General features: G+C 38.9%; 1 protein-coding gene across 7 annotated transcripts in view; it reads left to right on the top strand.

Moving 5' to 3' along the window:
* The window catches only part of HELZ (helicase with zinc finger), a 174,657-nt gene that overhangs the window by 35,417 nt on the left and 112,593 nt on the right, over window positions 1–26,647 (top strand). For 4 of the 7 annotated variants that reach the window (XM_070740336.1, XM_070740335.1, XM_070740333.1 and 1 more), the window contains exons 2-5: window positions 13,163–13,199; window positions 16,165–16,289; window positions 24,655–24,711; window positions 25,732–25,783. In XM_070740336.1, coding sequence (XP_070596437.1) covers window positions 16,275–16,289; window positions 24,655–24,711; window positions 25,732–25,783 — 124 coding nt within the window. In that variant the 5' untranslated portion in view covers window positions 13,163–13,199; window positions 16,165–16,274. Of the gene's footprint in view, window positions 1–13,162; window positions 13,200–16,164; window positions 16,290–24,651; window positions 24,712–25,731; window positions 25,784–26,647 lie in introns of all 7 variants that reach the window. The other 3 variants (XM_070740334.1, XM_070740331.1, XM_070740329.1) reach the window with 1 other exon arrangement.

Raw genomic sequence — 26,647 nt, 5'->3', positions numbered from 1 at the left:
CGAAAATAAGACCTTGCTTATATATTTTTTAACCCTGAAATAAGTGCTTGTCCTTATAGCACTCAAAAGCCTGATTGGGCTTATTATCAGGGGATGTCTTATTTTGGGGAAAACTTAAGTACTTAAGTTTCTTCTGTTATCCAGTCTTCAATGTGGGTTGGAATTTCTGGAAGAAGACAGATTTATAGTAGTGCCTGTCCTGAAATCTAATGTAAAAATGGTCATAGGCTATTAAGGTTTGGCAGTTTGATCCTGTAGGAATGCAGAAATAAGTGAGAAATAGGATTCAAAGGTACTTGTATAAAGACTCAATAAGGACTCTCCGATTGTCAGCTAAGAAAGCCTGAGAGATGACTGAGAAATACATTAATATAGGCAGTCCTCAAGTTACAATAGTTCCTTTAATGATCATTCAAAGTTATAACAGCACTGAAAAAAGTGACTTAAGACCATTTTTCAAACTTATGACCATTGAGCATCCCCATGGTCATGTGATTTACATTTGGATGCTTGATAACTGGTTCATATTTATGATGGTTGTGGTGTCCCGGGGCCATGTGATCTCATTTTGCAACCTTTTGACAAGCAAGGTCAATGGAGAAGTTAGGTTCACTTAACAATTGTGTTACTAATTTAATAACTACAGTGTTTCACTTAGCAAATTTGGCAAGACAAATAATAAAATGGGGCAAAACTCACTTAATAAATTTCTCATTTAGTAACATACATTTTGGGCCCAATTGTGTTTGTAAATTGAGGACTACTTGTATATTTAATGGCCACCCCTCCACTGGATGGTGAAAGAATAGCCTAATTCATTGGGTATGCTTTAATTTCGATTCTTCATTTAAAAGGGGTTGGTTTAAAAGTTTCTTCCAAACCCGTAGTTCAGTGACACTTTCTCCAGAAATAACATGATTGAAATTATACTTTATTAAGTTGATCTAACTTTTTCTGTAAGTGTACCCCAAGTGATGATTAACTTCAGAACTCCTGAACTGTACATCTATGGAGATTTTTAGTCATCCAGGTCATGGTTGCACCAAAGGGGCTTTTTTTTTCAAAAAGTAGTTACTATCTTCCCAATAAAATGCCTTCTCATAGTACACTCCATCTCAACTGTTGTGTCTCGTTGTTACTTAAAGATAGCTTAGTATTAGATAAACATATATTCAGCCTAACGTAAGACCACAAAGGACAACAAAATCCAACCCCCCCGTATACACTCCTTTCTTTTGACATGTAAAATAGATATATAAACATAATATATAATGCCAGCTTAAAACATGAGCCATTGAAATTTGCTGAGTTTAATTTACGGTGTTCCCCCCCCCCCCCCCCAACATGGCATATAGTTGTACAAAGATTGCAGTGGACCTTGGGGATATTTTTATTCCTTATCTATCATGACAAGTATACAACTACAGTTGACAGGTCATATCTGTTTTTATGTATGACATGTTGACTGCGACACTTCCGATCTTTCTGTGGTCAAAGTCCATTTTGAGATAGGGGTTCCAGAGTTTTCAAAGTTAAAAATCCACCCATAAAAATCATTTGGCTACTTAACAGACCACCATAAATGCATAAGAACGCTTACATTTTAAACTCCAAACATATTAAGATATTCTGGAACTACAAAAAAAACACTGTACATTTTTTTCTCATTGTGCTACATATCTGTTTGTAATTTTTACACATTCTTCTGCCTGTTCATATGAAACAGACAAGCGGATTGAAAAAAGTTCATTAAGCAATTGGACACCAAGCTCTATAACTGAAGTTTCCATTTTTGAGAAAGTTTCATGGAACTGTGACAAAAAGGTTACTACCATTTACAACATTTATTTGCCAGCAGGAAAATAGTGAGATTGCTGCTCCATCATACTCTGTACTTTTTAGTTGGCCATTGTTTTTTTCTCAGCATAATTGAGCATACTTTTGAATAAAGCAGTGTTTATTCTGTAAGAATACTGTGAAGCCTCTATTTTTGAATGAAGGTGACGTTAGAAATGGTACTTTGTTATCAAGTATGCTTGTGTTTAATTTTGGAGGAAAAATAACCAGATTATAGAGTCCAGCAGACACCAAAGATCTGTCCATTGGCACAATGGGCATCCAGTATCAGTTTGCAGAGTTCTGTCCCCTATTATGAACAAATACATCAAAGAGTCAAGAGCTTTAGAGAAAGTGATCAAAAGAGAGGAAGAGTGTTTGAAACTACAAAATAATGAGCAGATGTGAATGCTTTTCTTTTAGTTCAAGAGTGGCTTAACATATGGTATTTAAATGGGAATCCTTCAGAACATTAATTGCCAATCTCATTGTGGTTCTTTCAAAGACATCTCTAATTTACTGTGGAAACACTGGTATTGCTTTTAAGTATATAGTTAAAACTATTCAGGGGCACTATTTGAATGGACCAAACATTTAGGTGAAAGTCACCATACCCTCTGTCATGAATTATGGATCAGTCACAGAGAGAATACGTTGCCAGGTATTATTGAATATTGAATAGGCAATCGTTGTTATGCAGAGAAATTAGTAATAAGCCCCACAAAATAACAGTGTGAGATAAGAAAATAAAAATAGTTTATATAACAGCTTCCATTATATCTGTCATTACTTTTCTGTCCTTAACACTTGTTCTTGCTTCTATTACAGGGCTTCATATATTGAGTTAAGTTGCTTAAATGATATCACTTGTATTTTTCAGGATATTATTATCTCTATCAGGGTGCCCAGCAAATCTGGAAAACAGGGAAATCAGGGAATTATCAGGGAAATTGAAGGTTTGGGAAATATCAGGGAATTCGTGAAAAAAAATGGAATAAATCAAGGGAACAAACAAATTCTATTAAAATGTTTAAAAGTCAGGGAAAAATGGATCACGCTGCCTGGCAGAGTCAAACAAAAATGAGCATAACTGGCAACAACTTGCTTCCTCAGCTACTGATATTTCTCCACGTCTTAGCTGTTTGGTATGATGTCATCTACGACCGCGCCTTAACTAGATTGCAAGTTATAGGGAAATGTCAGGGAAATATCAGGGAATTTCAAAATGCTTCCCCCCTGGACACTCTGCTCTATTGAATCACAATATTTTCAATCTTTCCCTTTCCTTTGTTCCATTATATAATCTTGTCTGTCATATGCTTCAGATTATTTATTTATTCTCAGAGAACAATACAGCATCGTTGGTATACAAAAGTATACATACATCCACGTCCCCAATTAACCCACCTCTGACATCGCCACAATAATTCTTTATAAAATTGTCTATAAAAACATTATAGGTACCATAATACAAAACCTTAACTTCTGGCTGAATATTGAACAATTCACTAAACCTTCCAGTTATTCACATGATTGCTTCTTTTATTACACCCAGTGATCAAATTTTAACTCCTTATCAGTATAAATATTCCATAATTCAAACATGGCCATTTTATCATAAGCTTTATCTAACCTAATAAATATACAGCATACAATACTTCCTTTGTTACATTCATACATTTTTCAATGACTTGCTGAGGAACGTTTTTGTTTGCATGCTTGATGCCCAGTATAAATCCAAACTGCTCTTTCAAAATATTGTTGATCTTCACATTGTGTTCCATTTCAGTCATGACTCCTTTGACATTCCCAGAAAAACTTAATGTTAGTTTTTGCAGTTCTTCTTGGTACTTTTTTCTTTGTATAGAAGAACAGTAATGGCATTCATCCAATCAGACTCAGATACTGCTTTCTTATATACAGTGTTCCCTCGATTTTCACGGGTAGCCTATACCACGGTTTTTCAAAAAATATTAATTAAAAAAATACTTCACAGGTTTTTTTCTATACCACAGTTATTCCTGCCCGATGACATCATACATAATTGCTAAACTAATAATTTTTGCAAATAAATAACAAAAAAATAATTATTGTTAATAAATAATTATGGTTTATAAATATCAGGATCACTGAGTGTCTTATTCAATGGTGAGTACCAGTAATAATGGTGAGCAAATGGTTGTTAAGGGAATGGGAAATGGTAATTTAGAGGTTTAAAGTGTTAAGGGAAGGCTTGTGATACTGTCCATAGCAAAAAATTGTGTATTTACTTCCGCATCTCTACTTTGCGGAAATTCGACTTTTGTGGGCGGTCTCAGAACGTATCCCCCACAAAAATCGAGGGAACACTACACTAAACAAGGTGCACATTTGTCCCATAAATAAGATCCAGTTCTAACATTAGTTCCATTACATCTTGTATTTCTTCAGCATCCTCATAGCATTTATGATTTTTTTTTGCATGGTAACATTTATAGTTTGTTTCAGTTTTACTCTTTGGTATATCACTGTCATCCCCATATAGGTTTCTAAGATACTTCTCCTGGCATTCCTTCACTTTGGTTTCATCCCAAATCATTTTAACAGTAGTATTTAATTCTATTCACTCTGTTGAAGGATCTTTGTTTAACTCTATATTTCCATTGCCTTAATTTCTTTAATTAAATCCTTTGCAACAGTGCTTTATACATATTATAAAATATATTTCTTTCATTCTCGTGTTTACACCATTCTCTTACATGCGTTCTTCTCATCCAAAGTCCTTTTAACTTTTTCATTTCACCAAGGATCCTTTTTCATATTTTGGACAGGTACAAAGAATCAGGATCCCATGTTAAGCTGGGATCTAGTCAATTAACAATCAGTGCTAGATAAGAATTAAGAGAATTTAAGGGAGGGCTGGACTTGGATCACTTGTGGGAATGTAACAACTTCAGACTTATTCCTCTCTTGACTCTGCCCCCAACTTGGCCGCCTCTTCTACACCTTTCAGTTTATGATATTTCACATATTTCTGTGACACTTCATCATAATAACTTTTTTTGTTCTGTCCAGTTTCCTCTTTTCTTACATTCACTTTCCATTCATTCTGCTGACAGTGTAAATATCTTAAAGTATTTTTAAAACTAAAAAAAATCATAGCATTTCTTCCTGAAGTTGTATCATTTTAAAACTAGTTTCTTTCATTGCTTTCTTCTGGGTCCATATTTAGATGAGTTTTTTTCTTCATATTGCCCAAAAGCTGTCTTTCCCACATTTGGAACTTCATACCTCCCTTATTTCTTTTAATAATTCTTTCATATTTCTTCATAAATAGAGAAATTTATAATACTCTAGATTAATTCCATATATATGTGAATGGCTGGAGAGTATAATGATTAGAGCACCACTGTTTGATGTGAAAGGCTTGGGTTTGAATCTGGGCTGGTACTACCTTACCAGTAGTAATCTTTGGGCCTCTAATACTTAATTAATGCTTCATACCTCTAAAGAGTGACACAAACTATGCTGCTTGGATGTCTCCCAGGTTAACAAAGTCATCTGAGATAGGCATGGATAAATAGACTATTGGAAGAAACCATACGTGTGAGACAAGATAATCTGAAATTAATTGAACATTACTACAATGGTAGACCTAACGAGATGAAATATATGAAAAGTATGCGAGAACCATGGATAGACAGAAGACCTCCTTCCCTGCTGAGAAAGCTAATGCTTTAACATTGGGAAGGAACTGTTTTAACACCTTGAGATAGACCAACTACACATTGCATCTACACCAGTGGCTCCCAACCTTTTTTTGGCCGGGTCTCGTCCTAAGCATCTCTAAAATTGTGAGGCCTTCAACCACCGGTGACATATAATTCTTCTTATTCAAAAAGTGAACTGTTCATGCGGAGAAAGCCTAAAAGGCCATTAACTTGGTTTAAACAAGGTTCCAATTGCCCCCATTAAAAATCAAATTGCCCCCCCCCCCCCCCCGTGAGGTGTGGGCCCCATGTTGGGAACCACTGATCTAGACCCAAGGTCTGAAAGAACAACTAGAAGTGCAGCCAATACCTGAAAGTGGAAGCTATGCAGTACTCCCTCGCTACTTCGTGGTTCATCTTTCTCAGATTCGCTACTTCACAGGTTTTCAAAGGGGGCTTAAAGCCATTAAATCCATTAAAAATTTTAAATCCATGAAAAATTCATAAAATTCTTCTACAGTACTACTACTGTAGTACTAAAGAAACTGGCAGGATATCACATATAGTTCCAGCTGAGAAACATTATAGAATGACTGTTTAATGCAAAGGGTGGGTTTTAAATACATTAAGAAAATCTTTCCTCTACTTCACGGAAATTCATTTTTCATGGGTGGTCTTGGAATCCCCTGCGAAAAATGAGGGATCGCTGTAATCCTCTCCATTATAGAGTGAGCAGCGTATATGTGGCATGAAACCATAGATAAACTAGCTACAGTGAAGCCTTGAGACTAGTTTAATGGGAATACTATCAGATAAAATGTTAGGAGATTCCAATGGAGCCCTCAGGATAATCCCTATTACCACAATAACTCAAACCAATGAATTAGTATACATCATAGTCTCTGCAATTCTTTTTTATTTTTTTTTAATTTTTATTGATTTTTTTAACACATAAAACATAGAAAAACAAGAACCAAAAATAAACAATACACCAAATTACAAAAAAATGTGCACATTTAAAATAAGATTGTTTTTACTGTTTCTACATTTCCCCTTTTTGCTTTGATAGTTATTTTGTTTCTATTTTCTCCTCTATCCATTTGTAAAATATCCCCCATACGGTATAATATTCATTTTCCTGTTTGTTCTATATTTTGTTTGTTCTATATTTCTAGTGTAAAATTTTTCTAATCACCATTTGTTCCGTTGGAGTCTCTGTAATTCTGACGATTATTGGGTACACAATCAAGAAAAATATCAGTACATACTACCCACCCATGGAAAATAAAATTGAAAGCTAAGATCAAGATGACTTAGAAGTTAATCAGCTGGAATGGAGACTGATACGACTTAGCTACTAGAAAAATATAAGGGCTTGATTCCATCTGAAGCCCTTGAGACTGCTAAGCAAAGGCTTGTGACACTGGCTGCTAGTTTAAGATGATACACTAGAGAAGCAGAGGTCAAGAAGATAAGAACCCAACTGCAGTGCAACAACACAGTGACAGCAGAGCCACCAGACAGCAGAAACTGAACAATACTAGGAGAACAGACGGGAGGGAAAGAAGACACATAACACCCATGCAAAGTGGCTACAGGAACTGAATTCAGAGAGCTTCCTCTTCTGAGGAGACAGAATAGGAAGCAGTCCCCATCACAGTAACAGACATCCAACAGCAAGTCAAGAACATGAAGAGCTAGAAGGCACTTGGTCTGGATGTAATCCACACCTATTGACTAAAGAAACCAGCAGTAGTGAAAAACGAATTAGCTTGTAGCAGCAGGCTCCCACCCAGACTGGCTAACACAAAGGAGGACATTGCTCATAATGAAAGATCCATCAGGGAACAGCACCATCAAACTGCAGGCCAGTAATCTGACTCCCAACAACATGGAAAGTCCTGTCAGGCATCATAACTGCCAAGCTACATAGCCATATGGGCCAGTACATGAGCAACAGTTCAGAAGGGCATTGGGAATAACATTAGAGGCTCAAAACGCCAGTTGCTAATAGATAGAGCAGTTGCCTAAGTATCAAGGTCTGGACCATTGATGGCAAACCTATATAACATATGTGCCAAAGGTGACATGCCACAACATTTGGGTGACATACCAATATCCACTAACACGCAACAATTATTCTTTGGAAGTACTCCCTGTTCTTATGCAAGTTTAAGGACTAGATTAATGGATTTATTTTTAAAAAGAAATTATAATAATAATTCAAAACCAGCTTTTAAAGAACAAAAAGCATACATTCTTTCTTGTGTGTCTATTTCAGTTTCTGATGTGTTAGTCGAATGGAGGATAAAATATTTCTAATGATATTTATATTTATTGCACTGCCTTTTCAAAATAGCCAAAAGGAGCTATATTCAGTGGATAAGCTTAACATTTATTTAATTAAATTGCTTAATAATCACATCAATGGAACTGTTTAACTTCACCAACAATGTACTTTGAAAGTATATGATTTTGCTTGTTCAAAGAAGGATAATATGCTTAAAAGGTGTGAAACTTCCTGGCTTTATTGGCATTGCTTAACAATATCAAGCAGTTTCTCAGCTGTGTTAATTCATTTCTGTGCCCCAGTTCTTTTCTATTCTAGTCCAGATGACTTTTCCCCTACTTCTACTATCAGCTATCCCTGCAGGGTGTCTGTTTGAAAATTCTCAGAAGCCCTAATTAGTAATGAGGATATTAGTGACATGAATGCTCCTAGCAACAGTTCTTCAGCTCTCTTTGGTGAACAATATGTAGAATCTCACTGAATCAAAGCTGGCATATAACATATTAGGCCATTTAACGACATATTTACTAGCACAACTTGTGGACTGTCTCAAAAATCTCAACAGATTTCATAATCTGATCATTTGCAGAGTGGTGGATTAATAGAGCGCCCAGTCACATTTCACAATGGTGCAAGGCGGGTGGAGAAAACCCTTGCATAAAAGTGACTGTGATTTTCAATTACTACACTTGACTGTGGATTCTAACAGCTTCTTCTGTTGTTGTAAAAGAAAAAGAAGGAGGTAATTCACTTTCTCTAAATCGAGTGTCCCTGCAGTGGATTGAGGAAATATTGGGAGAGGATTTTGTTGAAGATAAAAACAGAGAATTACTTAACATGCAAAACTGTCGAGGGAGATATGTGTCTAAGCAGGAGTGTGGGTGTTAAAGCTATCCTGTATTTGAAGTGCTCCTGATTCATATTACGATTTCCGTGGCTGAGTCATGGTAGACAGAAGACCAGAGAAGTCATGTGACCAAGCATGTGAATCACCCAAACAGCAGGAATACAAAGTGGCGGTGAAGCACACTGTACAGAAGCTCGTGTTTTCTCTCTGCCAGTATCCTCCCACTCCTCAGAAGCATGTCAGGCTGAAGTCGACTGCATCAGAATTGAAAATCGTCTCCGTAAGAACCACTTCTTCTTTACAAGTCGTGAGTGCAATGCTTCCAACAGAATCAAGTGGAGTAGTTTGGTGTGGTTGTGCAAGCAGGAATTGAAATTTAAAGCATTGCTTGACACTATACTCTCAGGCTGCTTGCAGCAAACATTTCTTTGTGCATTCATGTGTTTGATCTGCTTGGCTGTATAACTCTGGTGATTGCCAGTCTTGTTTCCTTTGTCTGTAGGTTTATCGTACAGTGTTTCCCCCCCAAAATAAGACCCTGTCTTATATTTTTTTGAACCCTGAAATAAGCATTTGGCCTTATTGCCATGCATAAATATTAACCACAGATGTGTACAGGTATACACATAAAGCCCAATTGGGCTTATTATCAGAGGATGTCTTATTTGGGGGAAACAGGGTAAGTGTTTGCTCCCATATATTGCTTTCTTCCATATGACATATAGTATAACATGAACTTCTAACGATAGAAATATGACATTGATAAAGGAAGTTGTTCTGGGAGGAAATAAATCAGGGGTCTCCAAACTTGGCCACTTTAAGACTCATCGACTTCAACTCCCAGGATTCCCTGCTTTGCTGGCTGGGGAATTCTGGGAGTTGAAGCCCACAAGTCTTAAAGTGACCGAGATGGGAGACCCACAGAACTAAAATGAATGATTCAGTCACTGTAAGGTAATTCTTTAAGAAGTGATGATGAGGAAACCAAACAGCAGGGGTATCCAGTGGAAGCCTTGGAAGTTACTGGGTTGGGGTAATAGATCTGATACAGAGTGGATTTTTAAATGTGACTTGCCCTGAATAGTTTTTTTTCAAATTTGATCTGCCTTACATTAAAGCAATGAGGTAATATACTTCAGAAAAGTGTGGAAATATTTTGAGAGTATGAAAATGACTCGACACCTTTTAAACAAAATAACCTTTAAATTGTTATTTAAAATAAGAGACGTTTTAGAAATTAGCTGCTGACTAATATGCATGTAAAATAGCTTTCAAATACCAATTGTACAGGATTTATTTATCCCAGTGATTATCTGCCTGGGGTGGCTTCTGAGTAGAAAGAGGCAAACTACAGATCAAATAAAATTGATTTTTGATTTTTGACTTTCTCCCTATTTATTTTTATTGGTGGTACCTAGTCAGTTAACTATCCGATAGTATTTAAATTGAAAAGAGTTGAAAAATTGAAAAGAGTTTAGAAAAATATATTGTTAGGCGCTAGACCCCGTAGAGCCCCATGGTTCAACGAGGAGCTCCGGGAGTTGAAACGCCAAAAGAGACGTCTAGAGAAGCGATGGAGGAAGAGTAGGTCTGAATCTGATCGAACACTTGTAAGAGCTTTTATTAAGACTTACAAAGTGGCGCTCAAGGCGGCAAGATGCGCGTACCATGCCGCCTTGATTGCATCAGCGGAATCCCGCCCGGCCGCTCTGTTTAGGGTGACCCGCTCCCTTCTTAACCAGGGGGGAGTTGGGGAGCCCTTGCAGAGTAGTGCCGAGGAATTTAACACGTTTTTCGCTGATAAAGTCGCTCAGATCCGGGCCGACCTCGACTCCAATTGTAAAACAGTGTCGACTGACAACGAGTCAGTCAAGGTGACTGGGGCACGTACTTGTCCACCTGTCCGGGAGGAGTTTGATCTGGTGACACCTGATGAAGTGGACAAGGCCATTGGAGCTGTGAGTTCCGCCACCTGCTTACTGGATCCGTGTCCCTCCTGGTTGGTCTCGGCCAGCAAGGAGGTGACACGGAGCTGGGCCCAGGAGATTACCAACGCTTCCTTGGGGAGGGGAGTTTTTCCATCACTCTATAAAGAAGCGCTTGTGCGCCCCCTCCTCAAGAAGCCCTCCCTGGACCCAGCCGTACTTAACAACTATCGTCCAGTCTCCAACCTTCCCTTTATGGGGAAGGTTGTCGAGAAGGTGGTGGCACTCCAGCTCCAGCGATCCTTGGAAGAAGCTGATTATCTAGGTCCCCGGCAGTCGGGTTTCAGGCCCGGTTACAGCACGGAAACCGCTTTGGTCGCGTTGATGGATGATCTCTGGCGGGCCCGGGACAGGGGTTTATCCTCTGTCCTGGTGCTCCTCGATCTCTCAGCGGCTTTCGATACCATCGACCATGGTATCCTTCTGCACCGGTTGGAGGGGCTGGGGCTGGGAGGCACTGTGCTCCAGTGGTTCTCCTCCTACCTCTCTGGCCGGTCGCAGTCGGTGTTAGTGGGGGGTCAGAGGTCGGCTCCGAGGTCTCTCCCTTGTGGGGTGCCTCAGGGGTCGGTCCTCTCCCCCTTGCTATTTAACATCTACATGAAACCACTGGGTGAGATCATCCAAGGACATGGGGTGAGGTATCATCAATATGCCGATGATACCCAGCTTTACATCTCCACCCCATGCCCAGTCAACGAAGCGGTGGAAATGATGTGCCGGTGCCTGGAGGCTGTTGGGGCCTGGATGGGTGTCAACAGACTCAAACTCAACCCGGATAAGACGGAGTGGCTGTGGGTTCTGCCTCCCAAGGACAATCCCATCTGTCCGTCCATCACCCTGGGGGGGGAATTATTGACCCCCTCAGAGAGGGTCCGCAACTTGGGCGTCCTCCTCGATCCACAGCTCACATTAGAAAACCATCTCTCAGCTGTGGCGAGGGGGGCGTTTGCCCAGGTTCGCCTGGTGCACCAGTTGCGGCCCTATCTGGACCGGGACTCATTGCTCACAGTCACTCATGCCCTCATCACCTCGAGGTTCGACTACTGTAATGCTCTCTACATGGGGCTACCTTTGAAAAGTGTTCGGAAACTTCAGATCGTGCAGAATGCAGCTGCGAGAGCAGTCATGGGCTTACCCAGGTATGCCCATGTTTCACCATCACTCCGCAGTCTGCATTGGCTGCCGATCAATTTCCGGTCACAATTCAAAGTGTTGGTTATGACCTTTAAAGCCCTTCATGGCACTGGACCAGAATATCTCCGAGACCGCCTACTGCCGCACGAATCCCAGCGACCAATTAGGTCCCACAGAGTGGGCCTTCTCCGGGTCCCGTCAACTAAACAATGTCGGTTGGCGGGCCCCAGGGGAAGAGCCTTCTCTGTGGTGGCACCGACTCTCTGGAACCAACTCCCCCCAGAGATTAGAACTGCCCCTACTCTCCCTTCCTTCCGTAAACTCCTTAAAACCCACCTCTGCCGTCAGGCATGGGGGAACTGAAACACCTCCCCCGGGCATGTTTAATTTATGCATGGTATGTTTGTGTGTGCGTCTGTTAGTTTATGGGGTTCTTTTAAAGCTTGTATAAATTTTAAAGTTTTTCTGATTATTTATGATTTGTTCTATTCTGTTGTGAGCCGCCCCGAGTCTTCGGAGAGGGGCGGCATACAAATCTAAATAATAAAAAAATAAAAAAATAAAAAATGCATTTAAAATGTAAAATCCTTGATGTAAATTTTATGCATCAATTTTGATGCCAGATATCTTGCTATATCTAAATTTGGGCACTTCCATGTGATGTCTTGATGTCATTCCCTGACATCCAATATTGCCTTCCAATATTTCCTTGTTGGTGTTCTCTTGGTAGCTGAATTGTTTTACTTTTGTCTGTGGAGATTCTCAGTCATCCAGGTCATGGTTGTCCCAAAAGCGCTTTTTCAACTTTCAACTTTTTAGACTTTCTGGTTTTTCTTTGAAGATGTTTTGCTTTTCGTCCAAGAAGCTTCTTCAGCTTACTGTCTTACTTCTGGTTCACCTGCAATTTCATCAGTCCTGCTCTGAAGCTCATCTTCAGCTGGACATCTCAGGAATCGGAAAATATGTCATTTTTTTCATTAAGGGGAATTCTGTGGTCATATCCTTCCTCACTTTAAGGTGTGAGTGAAACTCTGAACTAGAGTCATCCAAGAAGGTTTGTAAAGAAAATGCTGTCCACATAGTTTCATATCTTCTTTTTGGCAACCGAGGCAAAATGACATGGCAGATTGACAAGATATAGTTAGTTTTTAACCTTTTCACATCTGTAAAGAAAGAAGCTGCTTGGATTATTTTTTTCGCTTTGAGTGAATTTTGGTTGCTATAGGAGCTATCACAGCTTGAGTTCCTGATTATGTTTATAGACACTGAAATTCTGAATAAATAAAAAATTCTGATGAAAATAATTTTAATTATTTAAACTAAGAACATGCATCTACTGGTTATAAATTTATGTCTAACCATTCTTTTTCCTTTTTTGCAGAAAAACTATGGAAAGGCAGATGAAGACTGTAGGCATGGTATGAACATTAAATTGTTTCTTCAAATTTCTAAACATTAAGAAATTATTCTGCATTTAATCTGCAAGTGAAATAGAATTATCCAATCATGGGTCTTGTCTGAAATGCTTGCATGGATTAGTTATGCCCAGGGCTCAGATTTCTTTAATCTGACCATTGTTTTCGTAGTAACTCTTCCTCCTGTTCCTCAAACTTATTTTTTATACCAATTATAATAATTGACCTTTGCACAGATGGAGGTAATCTGTTAGAAATAATATTGTTAATAGAATAAAATAAAAATGGATGTTAAATGCAAGACTAAGTCTTGACTATTAAAGACCATTCTTGCTTTAATGTGCTATTTCCTATACATTTAAATATCATTAACCCCCCAAAAATATTATTGTAAAATAATCAATAGATTTTGCTAAGCAAGATTGTCCCTTTCTTCTGAGATTGAGAAAATGTGCAATTTAAATTAATTTTTGTAATTTGCTATAGAAAGAAGACAAATATGAGATAAAATCTACTGGGGAAATTAGTCTTCATTTATTATTTCATTTAATCCTAGATGTAATTGATATCTGTAACACCTATAATTGCTTGTTCTTTACAAATTATGGATAGTTTTACCAAACTAGTGATACACAGATGCACTTTGTCTAAACTGTATATACTAAAAGGATACAATTTTTCTGAACTGAAGTCTGCAAGTTGTCTTCAAATAATAGTGTATCTGGAGCCACTCTTACCAAATGGTGGGTGAATAAGTGACATGGACTCTGGTTTTGGAAATAAGAATTGGGAAAGGTCAGATTGAATGACAGATGACCAGATTAGCTGTTTTGAGAAGAATGCTGATGGAGGATGGAAGGAAGCATTGGAGGCACAAGGCTCAGGAGAGAACCAGGCCATGGTTTTCTTCTGTAGACAAAAGAAGGAGTGCATATACTGATAGTCCTTGATTTATGACTACAGTTGAGTCCAAATCTTCCATTCCTAAGCAAGATAGTTGTTGAGTGAGTTTTGTCCTATTTTATGATCTTTCTAGCCACAGTTGTTAAGTGAATTACTGTAGTTGTTAAATTAGTAACAAGTGAGTCTGGCTTCCCCACTGATTTTGCTTGTCAAAAGGTTGCAAAAAGAAATCACATGACCCGTGGACACAGCAGTGATCATAAATGCATGCCAGTTTCCAAACATCTGAATTTTGATCACATGATCATGAGGATGTTGCAATGATTGTAAGTGTTAAAAATGATCATAAGTCATTTTTTTCAGTGCCATTGTATCTTTGAACAGTCACTAAACAAATGATTGTAAGTTGAGGGCTACCTGTGGTTAATACATGTATTTCAGCACATTCTTTACATTCATTTAAAGGTTATTAACATTAATTCTCTCCATCTTATGCCATTACATGTAAAAGTGCCTCAATTAGAGTAGGAAAATTAGATTCAGTACAAGTTCTGTCTCCAAAACCTAATTGCAGTAGGAAAAAGAGGTCTAAGCCAGTCTACTTCAAAGGCGACTCTGATAATATTTCCCTTCTCCCTCATGGTGGATATAGCAGCCAGGCATGTGTTAAATCCATCTGCTCTCTGATTGGACAGAGTCTGTCAAAGACTGTTAGGTGATGTCATTGTTGCTATGCCCTTCAGTTTTTTCACTCAGTCGCTCAGCGAGGATGCTTGTGCCCATTTTTCCTCTTACACCTTGTGAAAAAATATTGGTTGCTATATCCATTCTGACAGAGATCTTCTTTGGTGCTCTGGGTTACTGATTTCTGTCATCAAAAGAGAGCTTTGAAGTGGATTGTAAAGTGCAGCCAACCGACTGCTTGGGATGCCTCAGGCAGAGATTTCTCTGCCTGCTTGTTACTAAAGGGGATTGCATGGAGCTTGGGAGGCGATTTGATCAGCTTCTCCCTGAAGGCTCTCAGGGAGGTCGTGGCTCATAATTGCTAGTGGAAGGGGATCGGAGACACAATCTCCTGGTTTGAGGCTTGTGACCGGCACCTTTGATCTACAGTTGCTCGGCACTCTAGCAGCAGCCATTTTATAAGCTTTGGTGGCTAGTGCTCGTTCGCAAATGAGCTCTTGGCCTAAAGATGAAGTTTGCAACAGGCATTGATCAAATATTTCTACACAATCCATATTACACATCCGTAAGACACATCGCTGGCTGCAGGACAGCAGAGTTCCTCCCCTGGTCACTAATAGCATGGCTCACCGTAACGGGACAATATCACCATCCACAAGGTGGTAGCCATTTTAAAACCAGCAGATGGCCATTTTATGAAGCTCATTTTCCACAGTCTTTTAGAGACGTTTGCCTGGCAGGACTGGGAGGCCGTCGATACATCATTGCTTGGATGCTAGTGCCATTTGTAGCAATTAGCAAATAACTGGCTATATTCAGCTGCTGACCACATCAGTGGAGTGTGGGCGCCCCCAGGTCAGCAGTTTGCCACGCCCCACAAGGGCACGGCCCAACAGGCAAAACTCCCCTGTCATGTGCAGCTACGCCCCAAAAGGGCAGGGCATAGTGACAGCTATTTAAGCACTCACATAGTGACGATCACAATAACATTTTGACTGGCTATTGCATGTGACTTTGCCGGACCCATCTGGACCCAGCCATTAGCCTTTACTATGGCGCCTGCTCCAGTGGCCTCATCCGAGCAGTTCAAGAGTTTCCTATGCCATCCCTCTGGTAAATTTATAAGATTTGGGGTTTTTGCCATGTACATGTATATATCCAGACTATGTGTTGCTTCTCTGTCCATATAATATATGTGAGTATATGCATAATTTTGTATGTGTGTTTGTATGTATGTATGTTTGTTTGTTTATTGAAGGTGGTGAATCTTGAGAGCTGTATGTAATGAAATTTCATGTAAATATATGTCAGTTAGTGTACATTCAAAGTGACAATAAAGTTATTCTAAGTCTAAGTGTATGATATTTGCTTTTGATTGCAGTATTGGGAGAAGGACTGGACAGGGAAGGGGATACTTTCCGTGCAGTGCTTGGCTGCGTGCATCTTAAAGGGAAGCTACAGGCTGTTTCTAACGCTCTTTCTAACTCACTGATGGATGAATCACTGGTAAGTGGCAATTGGTTCTCATTACAGTTTTCGAAATACAGTGGTACTTCTACCTAAGAATGCCTCTATTTAAGAACTTTTCTAGATAAGAACCGGGTGTTCAGGATTTTTTTGCCTCTTCTCAAGAATAATTTTGTACTTAAGAACCCGAACCCGGAAAAATTTCCCAGCAAATTTGAGAGCGGCACAAAGGCCAGGCCAGTTTCCTGCCATTCCCTCTTTAATCCCAACCATCTCGGGCTTTTCTGGGCTGCCAGAGGAGCCTTTCGGTGGCGCTTAAGGAGGCTTTGGCAGTCCAGAGCAAACGGAGTGTTTTCCCTTCTCTGGGTCCTTGGAGAGGGAATAAACCACTTCGCTGTGGTGACTCCTTTGCGCTGCCTCCCATACATCCAGTGGGAGGTTGCCTCCTGGAGTGTCTGGGCATGAAAAGGCAAAAGGGGGCGCTTCACCCTGGCCAGATCAAGTCGGCTTCAGCCAAACCGAGGAATCACCACAGTGAAGGAAAGGCACCGGCTACAAAGCGAGCAAGCGAGAGGAGAGGGGAGCCTTTCAGCATGGGAAGGAAGAGGAAGCAGGTAGCAGCAGCCGCCGCTTTTCGGTCAAAGAAGTGGGAGGTTCCCCCCTCTCGCTTGCCTGGGTTTCTCTCTCTGGCGCAGTTTATGGAAGGCAGCCTCTTGCCGGGTGTATGGGAGGTACGTGCTCTTCCTCACCGCCTCAGAGTCCCTCTTTTTTTTTAAAGCCTTAAAATTTTGGATTTTTTGGATTTTTTGATTCCCCTCCCCTTTTTCCTTTGGCAACGGCTGTCCTCCTCTTCTTCCTCCTCCTCCCACCCAAATTCTGAGCTTTTATTTCTTTCCTAATGGGTTATTTACTTTTACATTGATTCCTATGGGAAAAATGGGATCTATTTACAAACTTTTCTACTTAAGAACCTGGTCATGGAACAAATTAAGTTCCTAAGTAGAAGTATCACTGCACTAGACTTTTAGAGGCATAGCAAGAAGAGTTGAGTCAACCTTCCACTGCTTTGTATTAAAATATTAAACATATTTTCAACTTTATAGATGAAGAAACAAGAACCCCAGTTTTGTCCATGAGTTTGCACTAGCAGACTGGCAGTTGTTTCATGTGATAGAGACATGGATTTTAAATATTCTCAAGTAATTTTCTCAGTGTGCTAATTAGTAGGACAGAGACATATGCTTTTCCATTTTTATTGTTGTATTTTGAGATCTGGGTAGAAATAGGTTGCAAGATTTTTCTTGAGTTTATTTTCAGAAAGAAACAGATAACTTAACCATCAACTTGCTTTTATTATGACCACTATAGTAGGGCTGCCATAAGTAAACTGATAAAGCTGACTGATTGCTAGATAAAGACATATAGAATATGTAGATCTTTGCTGAAATTTCGTGGGTGGCGAGACAAATCAGATGTAGGTTAGAAGAGGAGTCCCCAACCTTTTGAACTCAGGGAGACCACTAAGGTCATAATTTTAAATCCCACAGACCACCACATTCATAATTTTAAATGTCATGGACCCTAATTCATAATTTTAAGTTCCACAGACCACTAATATGAATTTTTTAGAAAGATAAATACATTTATAAAATAATGATCAGAGAATTTCCATTTTCTTAAGATGAATTGCACCTATTTAATCTAACAAAAATATAAATACTTATTTAATTATAACAAAATTGTAAATGCTTATTTAATTATAACAAAATCTTTAAAGGTTATTTAATGTTAACAAAATAAGGTTAGTGTAACTATTACAAAATAATTAAAGCTTATTTAACGGTGGCTTACTGATGTTGGGAATGTCAGTCACATATTCCAGAGCTTCAGTTGTAGTCCTTGCCCTCCCTTTTCTCTTCTCCTCTTCCTTCTTTCCTTTCCTTCTTTCCTTTCTTTTCCTTTTCCTACACTCAGATACATTTGAAGTGAGACAGGAAACTTCAGCCGGGTTCCTCCAAAAATGAGAGTTGGCTCAGCCCAAGCAAACACTTGTCTCTCGAGGAGCCCAGCCGAAGGGCAGTGCTTCTTTCAGCTGTAGTGTGGCATCCCCATTTGAAGCAGCACAGGAAACTTTGGCTGGGCTCTTTGGGACTGCCTGGCCTTTGTTGTTGCACCAGCCTGGCAGCAGATTAAGATTTAAGATGTAATTGGATTTGTATGCCGCCTCTCTCCGAGGACTCGGAGAAGAGAAGTGAGAAGAGCTGCCTGTGGCCCACGCGCCCCAGCCTGCTTCGTCCTGGGCAGAGGCCCGAATCCCCTTGATGTCCTGCCCTCCTGCTGCACCCCAAGGAATCTCTTTCGGCTGACCTGCTCCCTCCAACTGCTCCATCTGCTGCTGGCAGACTGAGACAAGGGCCGCACCAACTGGCCTCTTCATCACCCTCTACTGTCCTGACAGGGCCTAGCAGGAGTGTCCTGAGAACAGCAGATACAGTTCAGGGCAGGATGGAGTGGGATACGTTTAGAAGCGGTGGAATTTTCCAACTGCAGCCAGCCCCAAGTGAGGCCGAGGGGGCCAGGAGGGTGGGGAGCTGTGCGAAGTCCCCATTTTGCCAGGGATGCACAACAGGTGATGGGTGGGCCATTTTATGCCCCCCCCCCCAGGCATCGCTGGTCTCTGTGCTTGGAGGCTTCACAGTGTTGTTACTTGCACCCAAACCAGAAATGCCCTGAAGGCTCCCTCCAAAGGCCCACAGAAAGGTTTTGTACACAGGTGAGCAAAGTGGGCACCCGGCCAGACGCTTTCTCTTAGGCCTCCCACCCAGAGGCCTCGCAGAAGAAGTGAGGTAGGCGCAAAAGGTGGCTGGACCTACTCCCCCCCCCCCCAGGCAGCCGTTTGGCTGAGCGCGATGAGTTCTTGGCCTTACCTTCCTGTTCCAGTTCACCTGGCTCATACCGCTATACTCAAGGTGAGGTTTGCGCTTGTCCTTAAGAGTGGGGGCTGCCGTGTGGGCGGGGTGATGTTAGGCGGTGCAGCCTTGTGTTACTGTGCACGAACTGGATTAATTACTCTCGGCCATATCCTACCCCGGGGCTAAGATTTCTCCATGGAACACCAACATTTTCTCGCGGATCGCCAGTGGTCCATGGACCATCAGTTGGTGACCTGTGAGTTAGAATATGATTCATTTATAGCAGAAATGTCAAATATAACCCCACAGGCCACCTGCAACACGCACAGGCCATGCCTACCCCGGCTTTGCAAAGACAAAACATGTTGCGATGTGCCACATGACGCGATCGAGTTTGATACCCATGATTTATAGTATCAATCTCTAGCCAACCCCATCCTACCTCTACCTACCCTACTCTATAAAAACTTTGGAAGTCTGGCTGGTTGCAATTTAAGGTGTTAAAATTCAACATATTTTCAAAAACACATTATAACCCCTCGTAGATTTCAGAATCTTCTTATAATACAAGACTGATCAGTAGTTGAAGCCACCACTTTTTTCTGAAGGAAGCCAACAAAGTAGGGCAATGGTAGGGAATATTTTGGAGTTGTGGGAGGCAATAAGAGGGCTGTTGACTCTTTCAGAGTGTAAGCTTCCATTCTTTTGATGTGTATGTTTTATCTGAGTTCTCTTTTTTGGTTTGCTATTGGCTTTTCTCTCCATGTGTGTCTATTCCTGAAAAGCATTAGTTTACTTTTTGTGAAATTGCAAAATTGCATATTCTTGTGTGCAGTTTCTTGACTACATTCCTTTCAATTTGTATCTCTGAAGGCAAGCAGAAATATACTTTCGCTTGCACAGTGTAGTTGTTTTCTTTTAATTTGCTCCACGTTTCTTTTAATCCATTCCAAAGAATTCCTCAATCTTCCAAAACAATTTTGTATGTGAAGGAGGTAAAATATCTCAAAATGGAAGAGAAGATATGAGATAAATGAGTGATGTACTTGCTTTCTCTAGATTCTAATTGCAATTCGGGATTTAAATAAAATTGCTTATACATTTGTTAGGTGTTAAGGAGCAAGTAGTGCTACTCTTAAGTTACAAAACCTATACAGTGTTCCCTCGATTTTCGCGGGTTCAAACTTCGCGGAATGTCTATACCACGGTTTTTCAAAAATATTAATTAAAAAATACTTTGCGGTTTCCCCCCCTATACCACGTTTCCCCCCGCCCGATGACGTCATATGTCATTGCCAAACTTTCGTCTGCCTTTAAAAAACATTTTTTAAAATAAACTTTAATAAACATGGTGAGTAATAATCTAAATGGTTGCTAGGGGAATGGGAAATTGTAATTTAGGGGTTTAAAGTGTTAAGAGAAGGCTTGGGATACTTTTCATAGCCAAAAATAGTGTATTTACTTCCGCATCTCTACTTCGCGGAAATTCGACTTTCGCGGGCGGTCTCGGAACGCATCCCCCGCGGAAATCGAGGGAACACTGTACAGAAGAAACATGGAGGTAGCTAATATCCCATAGATATGAGCAATACTTCAAATAACTGGACCGCATACATTAACTGTATAAATATTATTTACATTAGGCAAATAACGTAGTCAGTAACAATCTAGTCATTCACAAATACAGCAGTCAATATTCTCAATACAAGCAAGCCTTACTCAATACAATGCAAGCCTTACTCAATACAAGGTGCGTTCCAAAAGTAATGCAATTATTTTTTTAAAAGTAATTTATTGAACAGATTTGCACAAACACTTAAAATTCTTCAAAGTACTGTCCTTGGGCCTCTACACATTTTTTCCAGCGACTTTGCCATGACCGGTACGTACCCTTGAAGGTGTCTTCAGGGACCTCCCGCAAGGTCTTTGTCACGGCTGATTGGATCTCTTCTATGGATGAAAAACAAGTTCCGTTCAGGGTTGGGAACAAAAAGAAGTCTGCTGGGGTGACGTTAGGACTATGGTGTGGGGGTGGGGCATTGTTGGCACCTGATGTTTGGTCAGAAACTCGCGGACTCGTTGCGTGTTGTGGCAAGATGCGTTTTTCGTCCATAGAAAAGATCAAATCAGCTGTGACGAAGACCTTGTGAAAAGTCCCAGGAAACACCTTCCAGAGCACGTACCAGTCATGGCAGTGTCGCTGGAAAAAATGTGTAGAGGCCCAAGGACAATACTTTGAAGAATTTTAAGTGTTTTTGCAAATCTGTTCAATAAATTACTTTAAAAAAATTGCATTACTTTTGGAACGCACCCTGTACATATACAAACCAACATCAGAACACATAGTTCTTACTACACACTGTAGTCCTTATAATGGAATAGTCATATAGACAAAACAGCATAGAATCAGAAAGATATCAGAGAAAGAGTCTCACTAGGAAGAGAGTCTCAAAGCTCTAGGTTCAGAGAGAGAGAGAGGGATATGCTGCTAACTCCCTTTTATAGCTGACTGCAATACCAGTTTTTAAAGCAGTAATGTGCTAATTCCTTTAACCATATATTGCTGGCGTAAGTTATACATTATAAAACCCAACTAGTTATACACACAGTATTTAACATTTTGTCTGATTCAATTGGGCCCATTTTTGTTAAAAACCAAAGGAAGTATATCCAAAGGTGATATTAACTATATTTGAATTTCTGTTTATATAATCAGAGAATCTGTTTGTACATTAGGCTTAAGGAAAGAAAACATTTGCTAACAAAAAACATGATAAAAATGAATTTTATATAATAAGAATCACACTAATCTTATTATAATTGAACATGGTTGTATAGATTGTATTAATATCAACAAATAATGCACAATTGTGCTGCAGTGTAATACATTGCAAAGGTATTAGCCCGAGAGAGTGTTAAAATGTGAGCTAAATGGTTGTATGTTGGATTGATTGGAAAGTGTGTCGCTTGTATTGATCTCATTGTTTTATTTTGTTGTTTTCCATTTAATAAATTGAATAGTAGCTAGTTCTAGTCACTTTCATAGATAGAAGAAACTTTGATTATTTCTGAAAGAAATGAACTGGGCAGTAGCAGACCATGTTTGTCATTTATCTGCTTTATAAAGCATTAGGACTATAAATCATCTGGTCTTCAAATCAAGTCATTGATTTGATTCAACAAGTTGATTTCATTTGAATTGTTAATTCAGTAAGTCAAATGGGTTCAATTTGGAAAAACATGTATATTCAGCAAGTGGCGAATCTCCAAGTTGATTTAGACGCATGATTCAGTCATATTACTCTTTAATCAATCCTCATGCATCTCTATTAATCAGGTTACATTGGTTGGGCTGATTAAAATTGAAGGGCAAATTTGGCAAGTGATATTATTAGTATGGCTAGAGATCCAGTTTCAGTTGAACTGCACTCATTTTTAATAACTGATAATGATAGGTTTTATAGAAGAGCATCACCAGTAAATTTATAATTGTGTGTTTTCTTTCCAAATGTCAGTTATTTTCAAGGTTAGATAATGTTGGAAAGGTCATCAATCAGTGAGCTTAACACATAAAGTGATAAAATAATTCAAGACAAACTATGGGGATTTATTGATCTCTTAAGGAAACCCAGAGAATTTTCCTTGCAAATTACTTGTCTTCAATTGAACTACCTATGGGCAATTTCCGGGTACTTACACTAATGTCCTCTCCTTTGGTATTTTTAGTGGGTAAATAAAATATATCCCAGTATCCCAGAGATGATGTCCCTGAAACTAAGAAGATACACATAAACATATACTTTATGTTTTATTTTACAGATTTTATGTTGATTCTCAGTTGAGGCCTTATTAACTCATTTTCCAGATGATACAGATGGTTTTTCTATGAATTGTTTAGAGAGAACTAGAGAGCAACTCAATTGCAAAATTGTATCTTTTTTGCATTTAGAACATTGTATTCTTCAGTGTCTCTCAGAGGGGCAGATTGCTAATTATATTACTTGGGATATAGGAACTTATATACTGTATACTAAACTTGTTAATGGTACTGTGTTTTTGCTGTTTGCAACATTATTGTGGTTTAAGGCTGTAATAAAATTACTTTGTATTGAATTAGCCATAGATCTTATTTATATCATAATGAGGACATGTTTATTTTTGGTTTAATTTATATAAATTCACAGACTCCCAATTTGTCAACTTTGCGTGTGTGGTTTTGGCCAGCTTTTGCAACAGATTCAGTAAAATCAGATTATGGGATAGTATTGTATTGGATACAGGCTATAATAACAAAATGTTGGAAGCTTGACAGCATACAGCATCCCTTGCATACCCCAAAGGGTTGGGATGGAACCAGTCTGAATTGTACATGTTGCCGAAACTATTTCTGCATAGCTTCTCTATGGTCATCTTTGGGATATTGGAAGCAGATATAGAACTGAAAATGTATTCATAATACATATGCAGTCCATATGATACATCAATTTTTCCACATAAGCTGTTGGCATGTCTTTAATCCCTAATATCTCTAATATACATCAAAAACCAGTTCTCAAGCAATAGATTTTTTTTAAAAAAAGTAGATAGTGGCTCAATTTCCTTTAGTGCCATCATGCATGGAATGGGGAATACCTGTTTAAGGACCAATTTCTTAATAGTGGAGATAAATTTTCTATATGGGGGTAAAACTGCTTTAAAGCAATATGCAGGTTGATACATCATGATTCTATGTTGAGGGAATAGTTTAGGCCAAAAGGGCTACCAGGAGAAGTAACTGTATGTTTGTCTGTGTTTTTTTTAAAAATAGTACAAAACCATGGCTGAAACAGATTCATGGAAGCTTCCAGTTCAAATTTTAGCAAAGACACTCTGCCTTTACCCATATTTTTTGGGATTCATATTTGTTCCTGCGCCACAGCTTAGGCTTTCTTCAGCAGTAAATATTTGGATTGTTATTTATTTGTATTAGAAATTGTGAAAAATTGCAGAAGGCTTAACCATAGTGCAAACTGTATATGACATGGCAAATCACAGTTGGCAGTGATTTGTAAGCTTCCTCCCAGTGGGCATTGAAGTGAAATCATTGCACAATAAGCAAAAAAGGACTACAGAAAGCAAAGTTAACTTGCATAATTTATCCTTGCAATCTGAGATGGCCCATGCAGACTTCTGATTTGAAATATTCATGTGTCATAATGTTATTGCTAGTTTTTAAAGATTTGCTTCTGCCATTTCATGTTTGAAAGGCACATTTTATGAAACAAAAGAAAGAACTACTTTAAGCAAAGTAGAAAAACTGCCTTCTTTAATTAAATTGATAGGTTATATTTCAACTGGTCTGTAGAAAAAGCACTAAAAATTGTCTGCATCTCTTAAAACCAAACTTCTTTAATGTGACCATGAAAAAAAAATCTAATGGAAAAAATGTTTTATTTTTATTTTTGTAATAGATAACAAATAAGCAGAATGTGATTAATATTCTTTCTTAGCAGAATGGGATGGTAACTAAAGATCTGACGAGGCTGAAAAACCTTCTTGTTGAAACAGAGGTAAGAATGTCTCTCTTCCTGAAATAAAGGAGTTTTTGGGTATCAAACAGAGTTTTTATTTTCCCAATTTGAAGGTGACTGCTATAATTTAAGAAGCATTTTTAATATCTTGTTTTACCTGTGTCTTTATAGCAGTTATTCACTGTCACCTATTTTACATTTTATAGTGCAGTTATCTTGAGTAAATGGTATTTTTGACTTGGGTTCGTATTTTAAATATTGATAGCACAAACCTACATTGGCCTTAATCTCATCTGCCCATTGTCTAACTTTATAGCAATAAGGATGTCAGAAACACGTGATATGTGCAAAAAAGAGCTGCTTGTAATATTTTATTAATGGAGGATTAAAAGTTTTTATTTTTTATTTATTTATTTTGTCAAGTATGTATCGGTAGTATACAAAGATATAACAATGTTTATATACATGATATAACAATGTTTATATACATGATGTTGGCACAAATATTAGAATAACATTAGGACAGGGACGATAGGCACATTGCTGCACTTATGCACACCCCTTTTTGACCTCTTAGGAATCAGTTGAGGTCAACAGTGGATAGTCTAAAGGTAAAGGTTTGGGGGTTAGTTGATGATACTACAGAGTCAGGTAGTGAGTTCCATGCATTAAAGTTGTATTTCCTACAGTCCTAAAGTGTCAGTAAATAAGCTGGCATCATAAAATGTGATACAAACAATTGGGAGTCACTATAGTTGAAATTCTAAAAAGGTTGCAAGACAGCCCATACTGGAGAATAATACTTGCAATTTCTAAAGATACATCGCTTACTTACAATTTTCTGTGGAGAATTTTATTCAGGTATCTGCCTTCTGTGATTAAAAAGGTAATAACTAAGACAATGTCATTATAAAACACCAGGTTAGTGCTTCAGAGTAATCTAGTTTAGTGTTCTTTATAGATGTCTAGTCCACCATAGAAGTCTGCTATTTTACTTATTTTTATACACTTGGTAAATAGAAGCATATTTGAAATTGATTTTGATCTTTATGATTGCAGGTAGCAGCTTGTAAAATACCCTCGGCACATCATGTGGAAGAGGTGGAAGAAGGTACAACTTCAAAATATTAATGTCTTAATTTATGTAAACATTGAAATTGCTAATTAGTTGGTAGGAAAAGCACTTTTGTCTTACCATTCTGTATCAGACAAAAAAAGAAAAAGATTAATTGGGTTAGGAACAGAATTAAAATGGTTTCAGTTCTGAATCACACTCACGCATGGGGGATTCCTCTTGTTATGAGGGTGGGCTCTACAAGGGTTTCCCCTGGAGTCATCAGAGAAGCTGATTTGTCACTGGGGCTTCTTAGAATCTTAAAAGTAACGTTTGAAATGTTACCATTCGATGGGATTCTATGAATGTGAGGAATAGTCACAATAGAATCTTTTCATTACTTGTTGGTGTATTTATATTTGCAGGTAGTCTTCAACATACAACCATTCGTTTAGCAACCTTTTAAAGTTACAACGGTACTGACAAAAGTGACTTATGACCAGTGAAGGGCTACCAAAATTTTTACTACCACACTGTGGGTGTGGCTTATGCAGGATGCCCTGTATCTTTCAGTGGAGATTGGGTGCTCTGGGGTGGAGCTCCATTTTCGCTATCTCCCCCCCCCCCCCGGGGTCCGGGCAGCAGTCCACGCCTGCTTATTTTTCACTTTTAATGACCATTACAAAATCTCCATGGCCCACATGATCAGAGTTTGAAAACTTGGCAACATTATATTTATGATGGTTGCAGTATGGCGGAGTCATGTGATCTGCCTTTTGCAATTTTCTGACAAGCAAAGTCTCTGGGGAAGCCAGATTCAATTGGCAATCATTTTAATAACTTATCAGTTGCACTTTTCAACCGTGGCAAGAAAGGTCATCACATGAGGCAAAACTCATTTAACAACTCTCCCACTTAGAA

The sequence above is a fragment of the Erythrolamprus reginae genome, chromosome 2 (assembly GCF_031021105.1).
Source record: "Erythrolamprus reginae isolate rEryReg1 chromosome 2, rEryReg1.hap1, whole genome shotgun sequence".
In the NCBI taxonomy this organism is placed as follows: Eukaryota; Metazoa; Chordata; class Lepidosauria; order Squamata; family Dipsadidae; genus Erythrolamprus; species Erythrolamprus reginae.
This window is presented reverse-complemented; position numbering and strand designations above follow the sequence as displayed.